General features: G+C 37.8%; 1 protein-coding gene across 1 annotated transcript in view; it reads left to right on the plus strand.

The window, feature by feature from the left end:
- Positions 1 to 23,685, plus strand: part of PPARGC1B (PPARG coactivator 1 beta) — a 516,583-nt gene that overhangs the window by 447,272 nt on the left and 45,626 nt on the right. Inside the window, exons 9-10 of the mRNA XM_044067742.1 lie at positions 5,586 to 5,661; positions 14,879 to 15,000. Coding sequence (XP_043923677.1) covers positions 5,586 to 5,661; positions 14,879 to 15,000 — 198 coding nt within the window. The remainder of the gene's footprint in view (positions 1 to 5,585; positions 5,662 to 14,878; positions 15,001 to 23,685) is intronic.

Raw genomic sequence — 23,685 nt, forward strand, 5'->3', positions numbered from 1 at the left:
ACTCAAACTGCTTTCTAGAAATTATACCACATGGAATGTAACTACCTGTAGCTAGGCATTAGCATATTTAAAAATGCATAGTACTCTACTGCAGTTTACCGTGTACAGATTGGTGATGTACATCTGGTAGTGGACCACAGAAAAAAAACATCAACTCCACAGTCCTTCCCATTCCAGTTAAAATTAACATTATTAGTGGACTTCCTGATCTACACCTCTAGTCCTCTTCTATAACTGACAATTCAGGAACTGCATTAAGATCAGTTCTTCCAGTGCTGGGGCACTCCTGATGTCAAACTGTTTGCCAAAGAAGTAAGCATGTTTCTCACCCTTTGTTAATCCACAGTCAAATAAAGCACCAGGCAAACTCTGTCAATGCAGTAACCTTTAATTAATAAAAGTGAGTGATTTTATCTATCCTGAATACAGACTTCTTTAGAATGAATGTTTGTTTGACAGATTTTACCTGTTCTTTTTTCGTTTAAGGGTTTCATCTGTACTGGATTGCTCGAGATTCATTTAGCTTATTTTAGTTGAATCTGTTAGTCTAATGGTGTGGCTTTGTTTCTTGTAGCTTGATCTGAAAAAGAGTTCTCTTTACCAAGTTGGGCAGGCCCAGAGTTAGTACAGATAGAGAGGTGAGGGTTTGGTGGCTGGGTATAGCAGCGCTTGTTCTGATGCAGAAAGGCTTTCTACTATGTTAGTTGGAAAAGTTAACATTTAATGTTGCTAGCACTATTTTCCCAGTATTTCATGTTGTAGATTTGTTTACCTCAATTGCTTTGATGTATTTATATTTTATGATTTATTTATTTATCATTACATATTGATTTGCGGGAAATGTGATTATCAGTGGTTGAGAAGAACTAATAGGCAAAGTTGCTAGGCATGCTCATATAAAGTCACTTTGAGATGTCTTGACAAGCCATCATTGAGCACATTAAGTCTCTTATCATAGGAGCTAGGAAAAAAATCTGAATTGTGGTTGTGGGAAGCATATATAGAGGTAGTTGACCATCAAAGAAGGGTCATCGTGTCCTGACATGAGGAATAAAACAGAATGAAAATGCAGGAGAAGAGTGAATGTCAAACACCACTGCACACCCCAGAACCTATACATACCAACATACTTTGAAGAAAAGGAAATATTCTGAGAAATTTCATTGTCAAGTTAATATATATAAATGCAAATTTTCAGCCATTCAGTCTCCAAATCTTGGGACTCATCAAAGAGTGTCCTGAGATTTTAGTCGGATACCAGCAGAAATGTCTGTTGTCTTCTGGAACAGATATCATGGAGTGATATTGGTGATTGGTGAGCTCATAGAAAAAAGGAAGAATTATTTCAAGCAAGATGTATTGAAATGATGGAACACAATACCAGAGAATGTGATGAACATGAAGAAAATCAAAGGATGTTTGACCAGTTTGGCTTCACATTTATGAAATTTATTATAAAATGTAATGACAAAAAGATCTGTTCGTTATTAGTTGAACTGGAAGAGTTAAATGACATTATACAAAGTGATTTAATGTTTGATGAATGTGAATTATTTTTAGAATCACAATACACATGGGTTGAAACACAGATAGTTAAACAACATGAACGTAAGTGTAAAAAAATGGAAAGGGACCTAGATCAATATAAAAATGGTTATGCTTATCGATGGGAGAAAAAAATTAACAATAATAAAACAAGTGGTCCACATAGGAAATACAATAATAATATACGGTATCCAACATTCAGGGATAAATATGGGTCAAGAGAAGAAGGTCATTATAGAAGTAATGTTAAAGACACATATCGAGGACGAGTACCTAGTAATAATAATTTTTTAGGGGAAGAATGGGAATGGGACAGAACAGATCCGAAAGGGACAGGAGACAGATGGGAAAAAGTGAACTACAACAGGAAAAGATAGAAATTAATACAGAAAATAACACAGGGGATGGTATAGTAAAAATTAATGAAATAATTAGTAAAAGGAATGACTTTCACATTTATAACTATACAAGCACAGAATTGAAAAAACAGCACTTTTCCTTATTATCAAAAGGAATGAAGTTTATTCCGGATGATAAGTTTAATATAGTAGATTATATTGTGGAGGTTAAAAAGTTTGTTAGGAAACTAAACTTACAATTATTTTTTAAGGATAAGTCTTATATAAAGCCCCATGAATTTAGAATAAAGAGTTCCTTTACACCTCCTTTGAATAACTTATTAGCTACATATGAAAAAATGGTAGTGGAGGAAATTTATGAATATGGGCGAAAAAGGAGTTCAAAGAAACTAGGTTGGAACCTAAGTAAAGATGAAGCAGTTATATTACATGAAATGCAAGCTGACCACTCATTGAGAATAATGAAACCTGACAAGGGAGGGGGAGCAGTGCTTTATGAAAAGGTACAATATATAGGTAAAATGCATGAGATATTAACCAATTCTGGTAATTATGAAGCCATTTCATTAAATGAAGTAAATATTGGATACCATAAAGTTGATTTGATATTGGAAGACCTCCTACTAGAAGATAGGATTGATGGGGAACTATATAAATTTCTGAAAGTAGAATATCCAATAATAGGAATTATTATAGGGATACCGAAGGTTCACAAAGACCCCATGAACCCTCCCTTTAGGCCTATTATATCCGGAAGTAATTCCAAAACTTTTCCTTTTGGAAAAGTGATAGACAAATGGCTTAAGGCTATTTATAAGAATATTCCACAAATAATAATAGATTCATGGGATTTTTTGAAAAGGTTAAAACCTGAAATAGCCCAGAAAGCAGAATGGTTGGTTACTATAGATGTAGTAGACCTTTTTTCTAGCATTCCAAAAGAAGAAGGAATGTTAAGGTTTCAGGACAGTATTATGAAGAAAAGTGACATTTCTTGGGAAAGAACTTTATTACTTATGGAGTTCATGGATATAGTATTATCCCATAATTACATAATGTTCGAAGGGGAGTACTATAGACAAAAGAAAGGTGTGGCGATGGGGGCGGCATGTGCCCCCATGTTCGCCAACCTTTTTTTGACAAGTTGGGAAGAAGAATTTATTTTGAACTCTGAGTGGTCCTCCTTTTTAGGGTGTTACTTCCGTTTCTTAGATGATATTTTTATCACATGGAATGGTAACGAATTAGAACTAGAAAAGTTTAAGACTTACTTGAACACTTGTAGTGAAGTAATAAAATTCACATTTAGCCAAGACCAAACTTCAATACCCTTTTTGGACACTATGATATCACTTGAGGATGGGAGATTTAAATCCAACATATATAGGAAATTAACATTTAGTAATTCCTATTTGGATTATCAAAGTAGTCACCCCATGGTACAGAAAAGAAATATAGTTAAGGGCCAATGTATTAGAGCGGCCAGGATGACATCTTTAAGAAAGGATTTAGTGAACGAACTAAAGAAGATAGGTGACTTCTTTATAGATAGGGGATACCCTAATGAATTGGTGAGTGATGCAACAAAATATGTGTTAAGAGAATGGGGAAAAAAATGCAAGCCTTTATTGGGAAATGAGGACCTACAAGTAAATCACATTAGTCAAATGGCAGAAACTGATGAGATTTTAGATACAAAGAACATCGGAGATGAATATAGCAGAGCTTGTATATTAGAATACAGCAAACATAGTGGAGAAATCAAGAAAATACTAGACAAGCACTGGAACAATACCAAGACAGATGGGGAGATTTCAAAATTGGTAGGAGAAAAACCATTATGTGTGTATAAGAACGGAAGTAATATGAAGAAATTATTAGAAAGGAAAATTAAACCAAAAAATGTTACTATAAAAGGTACCCAAAAATGTGGTACTTGTAGGCAGTGCCAACACATTATAACAGTCCCTTACATAGTATTAAATGATATCAACAAAACCAAAGTATGGTTTCAAAAGGGCAACTGTAGATCCAGGCAACTGGTGTATCTAGCTAAGTGTACAAAATGTTCAGTATTTTATGTTGGGATGACTACCAGATGCCTGAGAAATAGAATTTATGAACATCTGTATAGTATACAAAAGAAGGATGACAGGAATGCTCTGTGGAGACATCTATGTGAAAACAAAGGATGTTCTGATTTTCAGTTTGGAATACTAGAATTGGTTAAAGTCAATCCCAGGGGAGGAAACATTAAGAAAATAGTGGGGGAAAAAGAAATTATTTGGCAGATTAAATTAAATGCCTCTGTTCCCCCTGGAATTAATGAATAGTTGTCAATTAAACCTGTATTGGAAGCTAGCATATGAATGTAGTAAAAATGCTTTTTAACAAGTTTTTATCATAAGTTTTTAAACAAAGTTTTTAATAATGTATTTAAATTCATACAATCCCTGTAATTTTATGTATTCTTAACGTATTTTAAGGATAAGTTTTAGTATGGAAAGGAATATATATTAAGCAATGTTGTGTAATTATTTTACACAAAATCCATTTATGAAAAGCACTAGCACTTTAAGACAATAATGGAAACTATCATGTGACCAAGTAAGAAAGTATATATGAATTGTTTTAATTATTTAGTGTTGTTCTGAAGAAGTCTGAATCGATGAAAGCGCTTAACCGAATGATTTTTAACTGTATTCAATAAAAAGTTATAGGTTAAAGAAGAAGTCTGCAATTGATAAGTATACTGTCGTAGTGCTGGTGCATTTATCTACGAGAAGAAACAGAGTTATTTCTATTATTTTTTCATTTTCAAGTTAATATATATAAATGCAATTTTTCAGCCATTCAGTCTCCAAATCTTGGGACTCATCAAAGAGTGTCCTGAGATTTCAGTCGGATACCAGCAGAAATGTCTGTTGTCTTCTGGAACAGATATCATGGAGTGATATTGGTGATTGGTGAGCTCATAGAAAAAAGGAAGAATTATTTCAAGCAAGATGTATTGAAATGATGGAACACAATACCAGAGAATGTGATGAACATGAAGAAAATCAAAGGATGTAAGATCACAATGAATCATTGTAAAGAAAATCTGGAGGTAAAGCACATCAGATATTAGGGCAAGAGAGTTAATATAAATACACAGCCATAGACTGCTTGCAGGTAGATCTTTATGTGTTAAAGGCACATATATGTTATGTATGCATGATCCCACATCTTGTAATTCATATCAGGTATTATTTTTGGAATGGCACTGTTGACCAAGTTTCCATCAGATCTGCAGCATTGGGAGATTTACTGATAACCAAGAATAAACCCATAGTCATTTGTGGTTTGCATTTGGAAAAAACACAGGATATAGAATTCTGATGTCAGTGTAGTTCTACCAGCAGTAACCGTGTGTATGCAGCAACATTCTATTCATTTGTCAGATATTGAAGGCCTACATGAGGAAGTAAAATGCATTGGTGCTCACATATATGTCTTAACAGGCTCAGTCAAGTAAAAGCAAGGTGATACACAAACATGACAGTTATATAAAATAGACAGACTACTGGCTTTTGCATGAAGTTTTTCCTGTAAAGTATGCCCCAGGGTGTAATTCTGGTATTTATATTATTCTACATCATATCACTGAATGCATATTACAAATGTATATATTTATCAAAACAGGTTTGAGAAAAAAGAAAAATTCCACATTGCAAGCCAAAACCATGGACTAGCCCAGAAGAAGCGGGACAAAGTATATGTAAGTATCCAGCAAGAATCCATAAAGAAATTGTGCAAATCTTTCTTATAAATAGCTTGAGTGATGTGGAGGTCAGAACTGTTCAGCTTTACATAGTATGCAGTTAGCAGAGTCGTCAAAAATACGTTTAAAAAATGCAGTAAGTTTGTCACTGTCTATGTATTTATTTATTTATTTATTTATTTATTTTATTTTACATTTGTTAACCGGGCTAGTCTAACTGGATATATTTCCATTTTCAGTAGAGGCCCGGGGAGAAAAGCTCCACATAGAGACGAAAACAGTTACATAGTATGCAAAAAAATGAGCAGAAATAAAATGAGGTGGGAATAGACAAATATACAGTATAACAGTATATTTGTAATATCTAGTAATAAAGTAATAGCTATACTGTTGCCTTCTTTGCATTTTCAGAAGAATGAGAAACTCTCTTTAACCATTGTATAGTCTAATTAAGTTACTTTTGAAATTCAGAGAACTGCAGTTGAAATTCTCAGAATAGAGAAACTGAAAGTGCAACTATGGAAAATATATAAGAAGTCAAAGGATGTGGTCCCATGCAATAGTGCCCTTACTCTGGGGTACAGATCTAAGAAGTTGAAGGATGTGGTCCTATGGAATGGTGCCTTTTCTCTGGGGTACAGATATAAGAAGTCGAAGGATGTGGTCCCATGGAATATTACCCTTCCTTTGGGTTACAGATATAAGAAGTCGAAGGGTGTGACCCCATGGAATAGTGCCCTTTCTCTGGAGTACAAATGTAAGAAATCAAAGGATGTGGTCCCATAGAATAGTGCCCTTCCTGTGGGGTACAGATATAAGAAGTTGAAGGATGTGGTCTCCTGGAATAGTGCCTTTCCTCTGGGGTACAGATATAAGATGTTGAAGGATGTAGTCCCATGGAATAGTGCCCTTCCTCTGGGGTACAGATATAGGAAGTCGAAGGATGTGGTCCCATGGAATGGTGCCCTCCCTCTGGGGTACAGATATAAGAAGTCGAAGATGTGGTCCCATGGAATAGTGCGCTTACTCTGGGGTACAGATATAAGAAGTCGAAGGATGTGGTCCCATGGAATAGCGCCCTTACTCCGGGGTACAGTAGTCTTGCAGTGTATAAGTAGTGCAAGTACAGAGGGGGCTTTACTGGTATTACAGCAAGTTTTGAAATTCACTGTAATTCTTTACAGTCTTTTTATTATTTTTGTAATTGAATCTCCTAATTATGGTTCTTGAACTTCTTTCCATTTTTTAAACACATATTCTCAGTCTCAGAAATCTGTTCCTCCTGCATCATGATTTCTTGAAGCAGAAAATATGTAAAAGTGATGTAAGTCAAACTCCCCATCCTGTAGATTGTGTTGACAAAAAAATGCGCCACAGAAGTTGGGACTATAAGAACAGTTATCCCCTGAAATTGTGGATGAATGGCTGAAATGCTGTACGGCTTTGGCCAGTGGCACTCAGTCTCATTTGTGTTCTTAATGTCTCATTTGCCTTACAGTAGTAATTTGGGGCTTATATTAATCCATATTGGTTCTTCCCTGAATGCTTTTGTCATAAACTCTTTCACTGACTTTCTGTGCATTTATGTTTTCCTTGCATCAGTGGTAGAAAATTTAACAGAGTCTTGAGGCAAACCACCACCAAGCAAGTTTCAGGAGATTCGTAGTAAACTGGCAATGAAAGGAACAGGCTGCCTAGTTTGCTCTTATGCTTTTATTTTCTTGTTATGAATACCTCCATTGGACCTCACTGACCTCTGACACCATGCACTCCCACTCTTCTTACAATTCAGGATAAACCTCTGCCACGACTGGCATGTGCCAATAGTACAAGTATGTAGTGTCTGTATTTGTGATCATGTCTCATGGCTGACGTCCTTAGTGTGTGTTAATTTAAATGTATCTAAATTTTATTTCCTCTGCAGTTTTTTTTCCTTCTCTGGTTTTGTCAAGCACCATATTTGATCTAGCAGAAGCTTCATGTCCTTTCACATAGCTGTCAGCAGCATTTGCAGTGGTTGATTTTGTTTCATTTTTGTTTGTTTGCTGGTCTGTAGCTGCAGTTTTTGTTTGTTCACTTATTCTTGCAGGCTGTCTTTTTCTATTCTGTCTGTGCTATGTTAATTGTGTTGCTTAATTTATTTCTTGTATATTATGCTTCTGTTGTAGTTTAAAATGGTGCCTTGGGGACCCCCCCCAAACAAAAACATGCTAAGTTATAAAATGTTTTGTCCTGGAGTTACCAAGTAAGGGTATACTGGATAGATATATGGTGACATCTATGGCAACATGGATCATTAGTGCAAGGTCAGCGATGTCAGATATTCTTTTTTCCTACAGTTATTTTAGCACTAATGATTGATGTGGGCCTTCAAATAGATGCATTCTATTTGGATATGAGGAGGATACTTGCCAGTATACCTCAAATCGTACTATTTTCAGAATTACTCAGCCTTGGTATCATAGATATTTAGCAAATTGGATAGGTGTATGTTTAAGTAACACAATGGCAATAAAACTGGTATTCATGTGTGGGAACCCAAGGATATGACCAATGTATGTCTCTTAGTAACTGGCTTGAGGTCCTTTAATTAATTTGTGTCTTATTGTTAGAGCATCAGACTTCTGTATAGCAGGTGGCATTTGCTGAGAACAGTATGAAGGATTCTACTATGATGACTAATGAGGAAATCTAACTACACCTACGAGGAATCATTGACAACATAGATTGCAGGGCAATTTAGAAGTGTAAAAAGATGCAAATAAAATACAGTGAATAGATTTGAATCATTGACATCATAGAGCAATGGGCAATTTATAAGTGTAAAGAGATGCAAATAAATGACAGTGAATAGATTTATGCAGCAAGGTAGTTATGTGGTTGGTACAGATATCTTCTGTTTATGGTTGCACAGGGCTGAACAATGAGCATCATAATGGACAATAAAACAGCACAATTCTGTTGCAAGTAGTCTTTTCTCCTCACAGCATGAAGCTCTCTGGTTCAGTTCTTAGCTGGGCTGCCATCTGTTTGGAGTCTGCATGTCTTCCCTGTGTTTGTGTTGCTTAAAAATAAACAACTGCAAATGCAATTTAGAATTAACAATGTCTCATAATGCGTAGTCAAAATTTAGAATTCATTGCATAAATATATTTGACTGCCAACTTCTTTAAAAGCATAAAAATTAAGTTTTTCAGTCTAGACATGGACTCCATTAAATTTCACATGTAATAGTATTTTGCTGCTGACTGTAGCTAAGTCTGTACTTGTATGTATATATGGGTTCCCTTCAGAATCTCGAACTACTGAAAGCCCAAATTTCAGTAGCCCGAGACCAGAAAGGTGAAAGTGCAGAATACCGAAACCCCAGAAGCACGAAATTCAAAATCCCTAAGTTCGAAGATTTTGAATTAGCGGTTCTGCTGTTGCGGTGTGTGAGTGGGTGGTTGGAGATGTAGGTAAGTGTTTGTGTTTTACAGGCTTTGGGTAGGGGCTTTAGTGTGTGTCTGTGTGTTTTGTTAGTGTGATGTGTGTGTGCGAGGGGAATGTAGCTTGTGTGGTGGCGTTTTTGTGGGTTTGTCTGTGTAGTGCGACCTCGGAGTTAGTATATTTAAGTGGGGGGGGTGCAGCCCCCCTGTCTGAGGTATGTTTAGTGTAGAAGTCGCAATTTTAAATTTCACGCTTCTGGGTTTCGGGTTTATGGATTTTCGGCTTCATGGTCTTGAGATACTGAAATTCGAGACTTCACTATTTCGAGATTATGAAGTGAATCAGTATATTTACATGCATGAATGGGATAGTGCGTGAACCTAGCAGCATTTTCTTACTCTTAGTGTCAGAATGTGATTTATTTATTTTTATTGATGTTTCAGAATTGAGATCGATGTGACACAAGTGGTAGCTTGGCTGTTTACATACCCATGTAATATTATACTTTGTTCTGAGACAATAGTAGGTGTTGACGAAATTACATCGATAGGATGGTAAATTCATATATACATAATATAACAAGAAAAGGCAACATTTTCTATCAAAATGTGTCAGGGTGCCTGCTGGCAAGAGTACTAATCATAAATGGAAAAAATAAAATGGCCGGAATAAAGAATACTGTGAGTCATCTTTGAATTACTGATTTAAAATAACAATGAGTGTTGCTTGTACTTATGGTTCTGTGACACATACCACCCACACTACCATTCTACAATTTACTTTTCACCCCGTAAGTCTTGTAAAATGGCTCCACCATCTAAAGCAGTCCTGTTGATGCAGCTCTGTGCCATAGAGGAAGGAAGCCTCGACCATGACCCTTTTGAACCAAGTTTGAGTATCAGGTCAAGCACCGTACCAGACACAGAAGAGAGGATGGGAAGTGAAGGGCTATGACTTTCCCTTCTTGGGGACATGATATGGTTGTTCCCATCTGACTTTTCTGCCACTCCATTACTAAGGGCAATGAAAGCATGTGCCAGAATTGTGAGGTACTGTATGTATGCTGTGGTTACCCAAGCCAATGATAGTAGCCCTTGTCCTTGTATGTGACACAGTCAGCATGTGTATAGAAGGGTTATATGTAGTCTCCTTGGTGATGCAGGTGCACACTTCACCAACAGAGATGGGGTTAGCTCCTAATATACAAACACCCCAATTCTTTAACAACCAAAGTTAATGAACAATCATTTCTGTTGTATATTTTTTGACGATGGTCTATAGCAAAAAAGGTTAAAAAATGTCTTGTGGTCCAATTACTGCAATCATTTCCATGTATCCAAAATGAAGTTTTGTGGACATCGTATTTATTTTGTAAGTTTTCAATGTCTAGTTTTAAAGCTGTATTCTGTTTAGCAATCACAGTTGATTGATGTCCTAATTTCTTCCTGCTTTACTCTATAAACTTTCTGCATCTGCCTTTAGTCTCTGCAGATCTTTAGTAATGCAAAGCCAGCTTAGACTGAAATTTATTTTTTGTCTGCTTCCTTCTGGGCATTTTTCAATGCCCACCACAAGTGCTTTGCAGCATCAGACATCAAAAGCAATCCTGAGGCTGCTAAAAACTGGATGAATAGAGAAGAAAAACAAAACGTACTTCAGTTTCCTTGTTCATTGCATTTTGGTACTACTGGCTTTTTCTGTCTTTGAGTCAAATCAGTAAGCTGCTCTACTAATAATGCAAGCAGTGGACTTTTTATAACTCTACTCATACCTCTCAACTGCACAGATTTTCATTGAATGTCCAGATTTTTGTCTCATATTTTTGGCCTGTTCCTCGTAAAAAATGTGTTTTTTTACACATCACTGGGATGATTTCAGGATTAAAGTCACTAAGTAATGACATGCATTTGAGTTTCATACTTCATATCCTTCAGAAAATGCATGGTCACACAAATCCTGTTATTCTAGCAAATTTCTAAGTTTATAAAAGCAATATTTAAAATGTGTCCCTATTTTTGGGCCTTTGTCCCCCCATTTTGTCAGGATTTGTCCAGATTTCTTGCGCTAAGAGGTTGAGAAGTATGACGCTACTTAAAGAATATGAATTGTCCCACAGAAGTACTGGCTTGATGAAATGTTAAGTACAAGCCATTATCATGCCTTTTAGTTACACATATCTAAATATAGCTAAGCGCATAAATGTACACATCAGAAGATGACATTTCTATGTGTATTTCTTTGTAATAAGGATGTACCAAAAAGTTTGAATAGAAAACATTTTCAGAGAAATGTAGAACTACACATGTAATGTGGTCATAAAACTATTTCCAATATCGATGGGTGTTGATATTCATGCACTGTTAGGTGCTGACAAAGTAAAGAGTCGTTTCTGGGTGCAGATGAAGACCGAAGCAGACATTGTTAAGTGCTGACACTCTGAACATGACAAACATTTTAGCATGTGCCACTTTACTTTGAAAGGTCATTTTTGTTGTTGTTAACTCATTTTGCTAGAAAGTTGCTGTCATGGTTGTTACTGAGCTTCCTGTCTGCCTTGTTTACAGATGTTCATCCATATGGAAACAGACAGTTTATGTTCTTGTGAAAGTCACATGTTTATGCTACTCCATGTCCTGTATTATTCCTGGGTTTTCCTCCAAGTTATGCCCCCCATGTTAAAGCAGCTCGATAATGGAAGTGACAGAATCCTCATGTTGGGTGAAGCACTTCCTTGAGGCAGTTAGATTTTCTACCCACAATCCTCATGTATTTAGTCATATTTTTTCTTTGATCTTGGCTGTAAGCATTTAGCATCTTTACTAGGTTTACAGGTTGGTACTAGGCTATCGGCCCTATGGCCTATACAAGCCAAGCCATAACAATTCCCTGACTATTTCTTCCCACACTATTTACTTCCCTGGACCCCTGTCTAGCAGGATGACTGACGTGATCCCCGGGGAGAATTTCCTTTCTCCCATCCAATCATCAAGGTTCCTTTTGAAGAGGGCCAAAGAGGCACTCTGCTTGACATGTATGGGCAGTTTATTCCAGAGTCTGGGGAGTCTCTGGGTCAGGAACCTATCCCTCCAGCATGTTTTGTTTATTGTGATGACAAGATTTAGATCCCTGGAGTATGTGGCTCTGAGGGATTGGGATTTCTTTAAGTGTAGCATGTCCAACAGCTCTGGGTTTGACATGGCCTTGTATGTTAAGCAGAGATCGCCTCGGAGTAGACGATATGCGACAGAGTATAGCTGGAGTTTTTTAAGGCGGTCAGCATAGGACATCTGCTTTAGGCCTGTGATTCTTTTAGTTAGATTTTCTACCCACAATCCTCATGTATTTAGTCACTAATACTTGTCTATCCTGTTTCCCATTTCTTGAAGTGATTTGATAATCTGGAACAAGTAGTGCTGAAACTTGTCTAATGCATTTCCCTTCATTTTGGCTCCTGACATTTGTTGATGCCAGCCTGTAATTGAAATGAACTCGTAGGTTTACTTTGGAATGTGACAAAGAGCATGCCAACTTCTCTGCCAGTTTTTCAGGTGGTTCATGACATGCTCCCCTACAACCTAATGACTAATATTGCATGTATTGCCTTAATGTAGGATATTTCATTCAGCAGCAGGTTACATAAGGAAAAAAGCATATGGCAAAGCTTGAGCCAAAGGATTCAATTTTTAGTGGATCATGTCATGTCAGTTGTCTGCAGCAGACTAACTAGGTACAGATCATTTATCTTAAATTTGTTTACATGTAGCTATTATGAAAAAGGCATTCTGTGCCATTGGTCTGATAACCTGCCTTCGACCTATAGTCCACGTGCCCATTATTGAAATTTGACAGAATAAAATGTCCTTCCATCCTTCTGTCTTTCAGAAGAGATGTTAAACTGAGACCCCATTGGTCTGACTTGGTGGTAGGACAGATGGATGTAAAAAAATGTCACTTTACTTATCAAAAAAGAGTAGAAGATGTTTTGATGTGCCAGATTTCCCCAAGTCAGTCTGAATACCACGTCTGGTCTCCCCTGGAAATAGGCCATTGGTATAGTGGGACCAACCCAGTCTAAAAGGTGTCAATAAAATGAAATAAAACTGTTCTTCAAGGTGTAAATAAAATTAAATAAAATAAAATGGAAAATATGCACACCATTATTCTGCTGTTTGTGGGTAGAATCTGAACAACTTGTATACTGTCATCAAGACTGAGATTGATGCATTTGTTATGTTTGTCACACAGCTAGAGGTTATCACTAATATAAACCAAACATTTTTTTACCCTAATGGAAAGTTTCATGCTGTTGTTTTGGTCCTACAGAAATTACATATCTTACCCTTAAGATTCAGTTTGAAAAAAGATAGGTTTAATGTTAGTATTCTCTATGGAGTGCATGGAATCACATTTTTTATTCAGAAATGTTAGTGCTTTTGATACTCAGGTAAGAAGGGCTAGACACAGGTCACCTATCTATGAATACAGCTTAGGAGAGTTTATCAAGGCAAACATTAACTATATAGTATGCATGCAGCAGGAAGTAAACAAAATTTTGCATATATTTGTAACATCCATCATGCCATTCCAGAGCTATAAGCATAGTATGCTGAACAAAGGGAGGCTGGCATAATGGTTAAGGTGTTTACCTTACAAACACAAAGTGCAAGGTTTGACCCTCACAACTTGTATACTGTCATCAAGACTGAGATTGATGCATTTGTTATGTTTGTTACACAGCTAGAGGTTATCACTAATATAAACCAAACATTTTTTTACCCTAATGGAAAGTTTCATGCTGTTGTTGTGGTCCTACAAAAATTACATATCTTACCCTTAAGATTCAGTTTGAAAAAAGATAGGTTTAATGTTAGTATTCTCTATGGAGTGCATGGAATCACATTTTTTATTCATAAATGTTAGTGCTTTTGATACTCAGGTAAGAAGGGCTAGTCACAGGTCACCTATCTATGAATACAGCTTAGGAGAGTTTATCAAGGCAAACATTAACTATATAGTATGCATGCAGCAGGAAGTAAACAAAATTTTGCATATATTTGTAACATCCATCATGCCATTCCAGAGCTATAAGCATAGTATGCTGAACAAAGGGAGGCTGGCATAATGGTTAAGGTGTTTACCTTACAAACACAAAGTGCAAGGTTTGACCCTCACATGAGGTAATTAGCTAGGCTTAAAATAGCCCACAAGGGCAATTAGCCTAGTACTAACCTATGAAACATGGCCACATGTTTATACATCATAAAGCTTATTCCTTCTAGAGTCTTGCAGAGGGGTCAGGAAAGGGAGGAAATAGGTAGAGTGTAAGGAAGGGGTATTCAATTTACTTACTTACTTATTTATTTATATGTGTTTACTGGAGTAGTACACTGATCCATTTTGATCAATTTCAGGCCCAGCCAGGGATGAAGAAAGGTAAGAGATGTGAACCAGGAGAAAGAAAACAGTACCCCCAGTTGCTCTTTAACTCATCATAAATTATGTAAATAAGCAGACTAATTTATGTACAGTACTGGAATTGAGATTTGAATATTTCTATGAGTTTGGCCCTAAAATATTAAATGCCTAATGGAAGTTAGTTCTTTTATTCTTGTGTGACACACGGCCAGAATTCAGGAAGTGTAATGTGTTGCTGAATTTGTAAATTTCCTTTTTAATCTACTAATATATTTAAGGAAGATATTACTTACTATAACTGATTTGCCATCTTCAAAATGTATCATTTTTATTAAAACCCTATTTCTGATTGTTTCTATCCCTTTCAAAGGATGATCGCCGGGTGGTCTGCATTCGCAACCTTTCCAACAGTATGACTCAAGCAGAACTCAAGGCACGCTTTGAGGTTTTTGGAGAGATTGATGAATGTAAGATAATCATCCCCAAGAGCAGGTGAGTTTATCCTCTTTCCTTCATTTTTTTATTTGCAGACAGGCAATTCACTTATCTGATCTTTTCCCCCTTTCTTACAGTGTAAGATGTTGGAGTAAAGCAAATATTTTGTCTCTTCTTGAGCATTCTGAATGTCATATATTGTGAAATTGCTTGCTGCTATCAAGATGAGTTGCATGTTGACTCTAATAAATCAGTAAGCTATAACCATCCTCACTGCTTTTGAACAAAAATAATTCATTTTGTGTTTCATTATTAGCAGTGACAGCGTCTGTGACCATAATTTTATATTTAATCAGTTGTAGCAACATTATATGTGAACATAATTTTATAATTAATCAGTAGTAGTGACCTCATGACTATAATTTAACATTTTCTCAGTAGCTGTGATGTCATCTTTAACCATAATTTTATATTTATTCAGTTGTAGTAATATTGTCTCTGACCATAATTTTGTACTTTGTCATTAATAATAACATTCCCTGTGTCAAAGAAAGGATTTCCCTGAGCAGTAATCCCTTTCATAAGTGGCCAAGTCATCATGGTAATGCTTTCTAATTCAGAAACATGCCACTGCAGTAATTTTTCATCTAAGGAAGAATCACCATGATGGGGTGTCCCACAGACCATGCTGTAAGACAGTGAGACATTGTGGGTGGGAGATTAAAAATGCTTATTAGCCATCTGCTGTGCCTTGGAAATGCCTACAGTAAGTGATTTATGCTGTTAAGAGACTCAAGGAATCGCTAAATTGTGTAAATTAGCATGGTCAGCCACAATAATTATCTCTGCCAAAATGCTGCCATCTCCACTATAGTCAATGGGGAGAGCCTGTGTTGTAGGTAAATTTGGTGAATTTCAGCAGAGGGGTTGTGATGGTGGTGGGTGTGAATGCATGCATGTGTGTAGCAGTGTATATATGCACCTGCAGGGATCTAAATGGGCTTGGATAATTGTATGTGAGTGTTTGTCTGTTCGGGTGGTCACAATACAGTGGGAGGGATTATATAAGGGCTCCAAGAGTGTAGGAATGTATATGCATGTGTGTTTGTGAATAAATGTCACAAATGGGAGTGGGAGAGTGAATGAGGGAGTGCCTATGCCAATGAGATGGGATGCATGGGCTGCCAATAGTAATCACCTCCGAAAATAGCTTTTAGCACTGAAAGTAATTATGTGCAATTCAGAGAAGGTAAATTAGCCAATAATGTAGGTTCATAGGTTCATAGATAGGTACTAGGCTATCGGCCCAAGGGCCTAAGTAAGCCTAGCCAACAAAGTTCCCTGGCTTACGCCAACCCAAGAAAGTAAATTTTCTGTGCCCCTGTCGAGCAGAGCCACAGAAGTGATCACTGGGGTGTATTTCCTATTTCCCATCCACTCATCAAGATTTTTCTTGAAGAGTGTTAATGAGGAACTTTGCTTGACATAGATGGGTAGCTTGTTCCAGAGTATGGGAAGTCCCTGGGACAGGAATCTATCCCTCCAGCATGTCCTGTTTATTGTGGTGACAAGGTTTAGGTCCCTAGAGCGTGTAGCTCAGAGGGATTGGGATTTCTTTGGGTGTAGCATGTCCAACAGCTCTGGGTTTGACATAGCTTTATATGTTAGGCAGAGATCACCTCAGAGTAGGCAATATGCTACAGAGTAAAGCTGGAGTTCTTTGAGACGGTCAGTGTAGGGCATCTGTTTGAGGCCAGTAATCCTCTTTGTGAGGTACTTCTGTGGCCTTTCCAGCTGCTGCAGATGTCTTGTGAGATACATTCCAAAAGAGACATTGTACTCTATAATGGGTCTAATGAGTGTCGAGTAGAGGGGAACAATGACCTCTTATTTCCTGGATGAGAACCCTTTTGTGATGAGGTGTGCCATGTAGAAGGATTTCCTGATTACTGTGGCAATGTGATTATCAAAGGAGAGACTACTGTCCACCTGGGTCCCAAGGTCTCTTATCACACATTCAGCATTAAGAAGACTGCCACCTATGTGGTAGTTCATGGGTACAGAGTTTTTACCAGAGGAGATAACAGTGCACTTTTTGGCATTGAGCTTGAGGCCATGGCTCTGACACCAAACATCTGTCTCAGTGAGGACCTTCTGTAGGATGTCCACATCATTTGGGGACTCAACTATAGTTCCTAGTTTGCAGTCATTTGCGAACTTCATTAACCAGAGGCCTTCTATGTTAGACTGTACTTCAGAGAAGTAGATACCAAACAGGAGAGGTCCCAGGACTGAACCCTGTGGTAATCCACTTGTCACTGGTTTGAAGTCAGATTTGGAGTCTGCAACTTTTACAGTGTGGTTCTGTCCGTGAGCAAGTTGGCAATCCATCTTGTGACATAGGGATTTATACCTAGTTTAGTGAGTTTAGCTATAATTCCAAATGGGAGATAGTGTCGAAAGCCTTGGCGGGGTCAAGATAGGCTGTGTGAACCACCTTATCCTCGTCTATGGCTTTGGTGACTGCCTCAAAGAAGTCAACCAGGTTCAGGAGGCATGATCTGCCTTCTGAGGTAGTCTTCCTCATTGCAGTTAAACATGTCTCTGAAGCATTTTTTCTGCATTTACATGTACTGCACCTACCTGAGGTAGTCAGTTTATGTGGCCACAGCCCATGTCTCTTAATCCCAGACATTGTCTGTGACTATAACTTGCATTTCATGTGGAGGGGTGTGTCTTCTGCACCTGTATTTGTATCTAGGCTTAGGTGGATAATGAGAACATCCTTACCTGGAAGTTAATATAGATGCCCTCATTGTTAAATGGAGTCTTGCGTTTCTAAGGATTACAGTTATGGACCTTGGAATTACAACAGGTACCGTCTGTGAAGTTAGTTCCCTGGAATTTTCTTAAAGGGAAGAATCTTTACCACTTTGCTCACTATCCAAAGTTGATTATCACTTGCCTTTCATGATTCCCAATACAGATTGTGATCCCCTTGAAGCCAAATTAGCTATTGCAGTACTTGATTTACTATGTTAAAGAGGAAACCTTAGAAAATTTTTATTTGGAAGATGTTGGTTAGTGTAACATTTGAATGATTTGGAGAAGATTTGGATGGCTCCAGCCATTTCCATGAAGTAATGAATATTATGGGGTGTCTGCAACATTATTAGTGCCCGATCCTAAATACAGATCACTGTACCACTGAAAAGTGCAATAGAGACAGTGCCACTGGGCAGAACATTTTTAATGCATCTGTTCCTCAGAATTCAGTGGGTGTGGCTCATTCCATTTTATCTCACTTCTCAGTACCTTTGGTTGACACGCCTCATATGTCTAGCTCAGCATAGCAACTGTTCCTTCTATCCCTCATTTTCTGTTTCACATGTTCCATAGATATAATGGACATCAGCTGACTTGCCAAAACAAAGTATTATTTATTGTTCTGGCTATTGAGACTGTTGTGTTAGGATGTCAGAACCTCCTTGTGATCCCATAAATGGATGACTGTTTTTTTTTTGGTAACTTCCTGTCAGAATTTACTGATCTTCTGTCTTGTAAGGGTTCTGACCTTCCTCATTTATTTAAGATGTAAACTCAGATACATTTTGTTTTATCTCTAAACCAATTGCATGTGTTAAAGCAATTCTTTTTTCCATATTTTGTTGAACTTTTCTTTTGCAGGTCCTCCATCTCACTTTCATTCAGCTGTTAAAATGCATAATATATAAGGCATATATCTTTCAAATTACTAACACCTGCCTGTGCAAGTCTTATGTTTATTGTACGCTGTCTACAATATGTGTTAGTAAAGAACTCGTGGAGACTGGTAATTCATACATACATATCTGTATATTTATATATATATATATATATATATATATATATATATATATATATATCTGTGTATATTTTCCCCAAATTCATCTCTCATGAAAAAACAAAATCTAAAGTCCTCTGTCTTGATAATATAACCATTGAAGTCACTTCTCATAACAAACTAATAGGGGTGATAGTGGATGATAATCTTACATTCAACCGGCATATAAGAAATTACATAAGAAAAACTCATAAAAAAGCTAAGGATGCTTTACAGAGAAAAAAAAAACTTTATCACTGTTGCAACTAAAACTATACTTGCCACTACTTATCTCCTCTTCACGCTTCTTTATGGCACTTCCATCCTTACTAACCTCCAGGCTTCACAAAAATGAAAACTCGAACAATGCTATAACAAAGGTGATAAATTTGCAGCACATACCCCTTTCAGAACCCACCACTGTAAAGCACTGAAAAGCCTAAGTTGGTTAGAACTGCCACATCAACTAACATGCACGACTTCTTAGCACCTATAAAGTTATCCAGCATACATCTGCATATCCAGCACTAAAAAACATTATACACAACTATGTTCCTAGTCAGTTATTGCAATCCAGTGACCAAAAACTCCTGTCTGTCTACATCCAAATCTGTTGGCCATTGTCTGTACTTGTACAAGGTTGTTAAGGCCTGACACTCCTTACCTGTATCCATCAGGTCTATACCCTCCCTCCCAACTTTCAAAACAACTCTGAAAGGCTTCCTAGCTAAAATCTGGTCTGTTCTTGCTCAAAACTAGGATAAACTATATCCCAAAATGTGAGCAAGTACCTTTTTGTTCCGTATACTTCCTTACTCTCCCTTCTTGCCTTACTTCCTTAATACTAATTCTCTTCCCTGACTTTCTTTCTAAATATACCATAAGCCTGTTTTTCCCTCACTTCATATTGCAGTTCCTATTTCTACTAGACTAACTTATCTTTAATTTCTATACAACATGTCTAAAATTTCTCTAAATATTAAGTGATTGTCCTATACCTTGTATTGATTCTTAATGAATGTTTTATATTATGTCTAATTTGTTACAATTATGTAAACTGAAGATGTATTTATTTTATTTTTGAAGATTGTAAAATTATTGCTCTTAAAATGTTTTATAATAATTTGGAGCTTTTTTTTCCCCAGGCCTCTGCTGAAAATGGGCTTCTACCCAGTTGGATTTCCTAGTAATCAAATGTCAATATGTATGTATATATATATATATATATATATATATATATATATATATATATATATATATATACATCTATAGCTATATCTATCTTTATCTATCTATCTATCTACATACATAGATAGTCTTGTGCTGGGTGTGGAGGATTTCAAAAAAATCCACGAAGTACATGGTATCAGAAGTGATAAAGTAACAAAATATATTTATGGAAGTAAAAAAAAAATGTCTTTTATCAAGAGCTTCTGCTTTGATGTTTTTTTCAGATTAGTAGTAAGTCCAGATCTAGCTAGCATCTTGAGTTTGGTGCGCAGCCAGCCCCTGGGAATTTGCATTCTACATGCCCCTCCCCCCACACTCCTGAAATGAATTGCCTAAGATCTATTTTACTACTGCAAACATAGTGAGCCATACAAACTGCTGGTCTGGACATCCTACTGCCTGCAAACCCCTGGGAATCTGCATTATATGGGTCCTGCCTGAACTGAATTGCTTAAGGTCTATTTTACTACTGAAAAAACTACAAGCCACATAAACTGCTGGTATGGACATCCTACTCCCTGCAAACCCCTGGGAATTTGCATTCTGTGGGTTCCCATCCCAAACTGAATAGCCCAAGGTCTAATTTACTACTTCAAAGACTGCAAGCTGCACAAACTGCTGGTCTGGACATCCTACTGCCTGCAAACCCCTGAAAATCTGCATTCTATGAATCCCCCCTCCTGAACTGGATTGTCTAAGGTCTATTTTACTACTGCAAAGACTGCGAGCCACACAAACTGCAGGTCTGGACAGTCTACTGTCTGCCACTGTGTGATGTTTTTTTTCTGTACCACTTGCTGTTGAAGTGTACACTGCATTGCTAAACTACTGTAAACTGGAGCGACCACTTACCAGAAAATTGTAGCCTAGTCTGACCCTCTCTCCCACCCCATAGCTCTACTGTTTCCTGCTGCATTATAGTTGCAGTTCTCCGCTTTCCTAGTCACTAAGCCCAGAAACCCCTACTCTATCTCCTGTTAAAGCTCATGCTCAGATAACTTATTATTTTATGCCTTTCCTTCTCAGTCTCTACCCTATTAACTCTCTCTCTCTCCTGTCTTCTTGCGTACTTCTCTCGGTTCTAACTGCAATTTCCACTATGGCCTAAACTCATCTGTTGCACTGGAGAAACTGATAGTTTTACTTCAGTACCAGGAATCGCTTGTGGGTTCATCCAGCTCCATTCACCCTTGCTGCGCTCAGGCTTACTCCACTCATGTACCCTACCCCCATTCCCACCCACTTCTGTATCAATTTCCTTTATAGGTAACCATCCTCTACCAAATCCCATCCACACCCCTACATAAACCAATCTGATTCAGCTTCGCAGCCCAGATTCCCTCCCTCCACCCAACACACACTAATCACACACACCCTCCCACACTCTCTTGACCCACCCCCCTCCCCAACATGAAAACCACTGTACTTCTACCGCTTACTCAGACTCCACACACTTCACAATGGTCCTCAGTCTTCTTCTATGCCTTCTCTTTCTTTTCCTGTCTCACCTCATCTGCTATCGCACTCAACTTCAACCTCATCCAAACTCCCCTACATCTTCCTTTCTTTCCCCTGCACTGACTACACTATCCCCAAATTCAGACTCCCTTCCAATACCTTTCCCCATCACAAACACAAATTGAAATCTCACCCACCATACCTCTCTACATCACTTAAATACCACCTCTGCAACACCCTTAGGCTGTCAGGTGATATTCATCCCAAGCCAGCCCCAAACTACAACTCAACAACTTCCACCACCACAACTCACACACCCTACAAAAACCAAACCACAGCCTTGAATATCTCACCTTTTACTCAATTAACATACACAGCATCCTTAATAAAATGTCTGAATTTCACTCCTGCATAGCCCAATACTCCCCTGACCCAACATAATCACTGTCTCTGAAACTTGGCTAAAACCTCATAACACAGATAAAGAGTTTCACCCCCTGGCTACATCTTATGCCTTGATAGAACACACAAAACAGGTTGGAGGTGTAGCCATAATGTATTAAGACCACCTTAACTAATCCCCCCTTACTAACCCACCCTCCTCTTTCCACCCAGCTGAACTCATCCTGGCTAACTGCAAACTAAACAATCACAAAACCCTTATAATAGCTGCTGTCTGTATACCCCCTGGTGGTAACATTCCCTTACTAGAACAGATTATTCACTGGACTGATAACACTATATCTCACAAGACTATCATACTAGGTGATGTTAATATCAGCTGCCTGACCCTCACCTCTAACTCCACATCCACCAGTATACACCTAACTTATCTTCTCCCACACTTTTCTTCACAAGCTGGCAAACACCAGTTCTGTTCTTGATCAGATTCTTGTCTCCCATCCTAACCTCTACCAAAACCCAATATCCATGCCTGACACAATCAGCAATCATTCCCTAATTTCCATCGAAAGATTTTCTCCCCATTCCCATCACCTTCGTAAATTCAAGGAATGCCATAAACTAACCAATTTTAACCCTGATACTCTCATCAACTACCTATCTGCCATTGACTAAACCTTCCTCTATCACCTCTCTCTTGATGATGCCATCATCCAATTCAGCTCTGTCTTCCTTAACAATCTAAACTCCCTAGCTCCACCAGGACTGTTAGAGTAAAATCTCATTCTTTCACCTGTCTCACCAAAGCAACCCTATCCCTCGTACAAAACAGAGACTCCACATAGAAATGCTGGATAAAGACAAAACCACACATACTCCTCCAAAATATAGGGAACTCTGTAACCTGCCCAAAAAGCACATAAACATTGACAAAAAAAACTTTTACCATACACCCCTCACTGCACAACCTAAAAATCCCAAAATATTTGGGAATATCATCAACCAAATTCTCCACCCTGGAAATCCATCAACACCAAACCCCTGGAAATGCCTCCACCTTTCATACCTGTTTCATAGTTACCTTCAGCAAAATGATGCCTACATCTCACCTCTAGCCATCCCCCAACTACAAAACGTCCCTTTGTCTCTACAACCCATACCTGCCAGCTACATTAATAGTCATCTCCTCAAACTGAAACCTTGTTCCCCATCTGCAGACAACTTGCCACCTGTCTTCCTAAAAGCTGCTGCCAATTTCACAGCTTACACATTATCTGTATTAATTAACTGCTCAATCAGTGAATCCACTGTCTCTATTCTGTGGAAGAAATTCCACACCATACCAATTCACAAAGGTGGAATCTCAGTAGAACTTTTTAACTATCGCCTTATTGCCATACTGTCTCCCCTCTCCAAAATTCTTGAGCACTGTGTACATAAGCAACTCATGTCTTATCTTACTCAGGAAAACGGTATCACCCCTACCAAGCATGGCTTCCACCTCCATCACAGTACCACAACTGCTCTCATCTCCTTTGCTAACTCTATCTCTCTAGCCAGAGACAATAATAAACTGGTGTCCTGCTTTTTCTTGTATCTCTCAAAAGCCTTTGACACTGTCTCCCATTCCATCCTTTTCTCCAAGCTTTCTCAACCTAACCTCTCCCCTACTACTATATCTCGGTTTTCCAACTACCTTACTAACAGATAGCCAGCCATTCAATGGCTCTCTGCTCTTTCCCCCTTCAGCCAATAAAAGTGGGAGTCCCACAAGGCTCAGTACTCGTCAA

The sequence above is a fragment of the Protopterus annectens genome, chromosome 3.part1 (genome assembly GCF_019279795.1).
Source record: "Protopterus annectens isolate FY-2018-M chromosome 3.part1, PAN1.0, whole genome shotgun sequence".
Classification (NCBI taxonomy): domain Eukaryota; kingdom Metazoa; phylum Chordata; order Ceratodontiformes; family Protopteridae; genus Protopterus; species Protopterus annectens.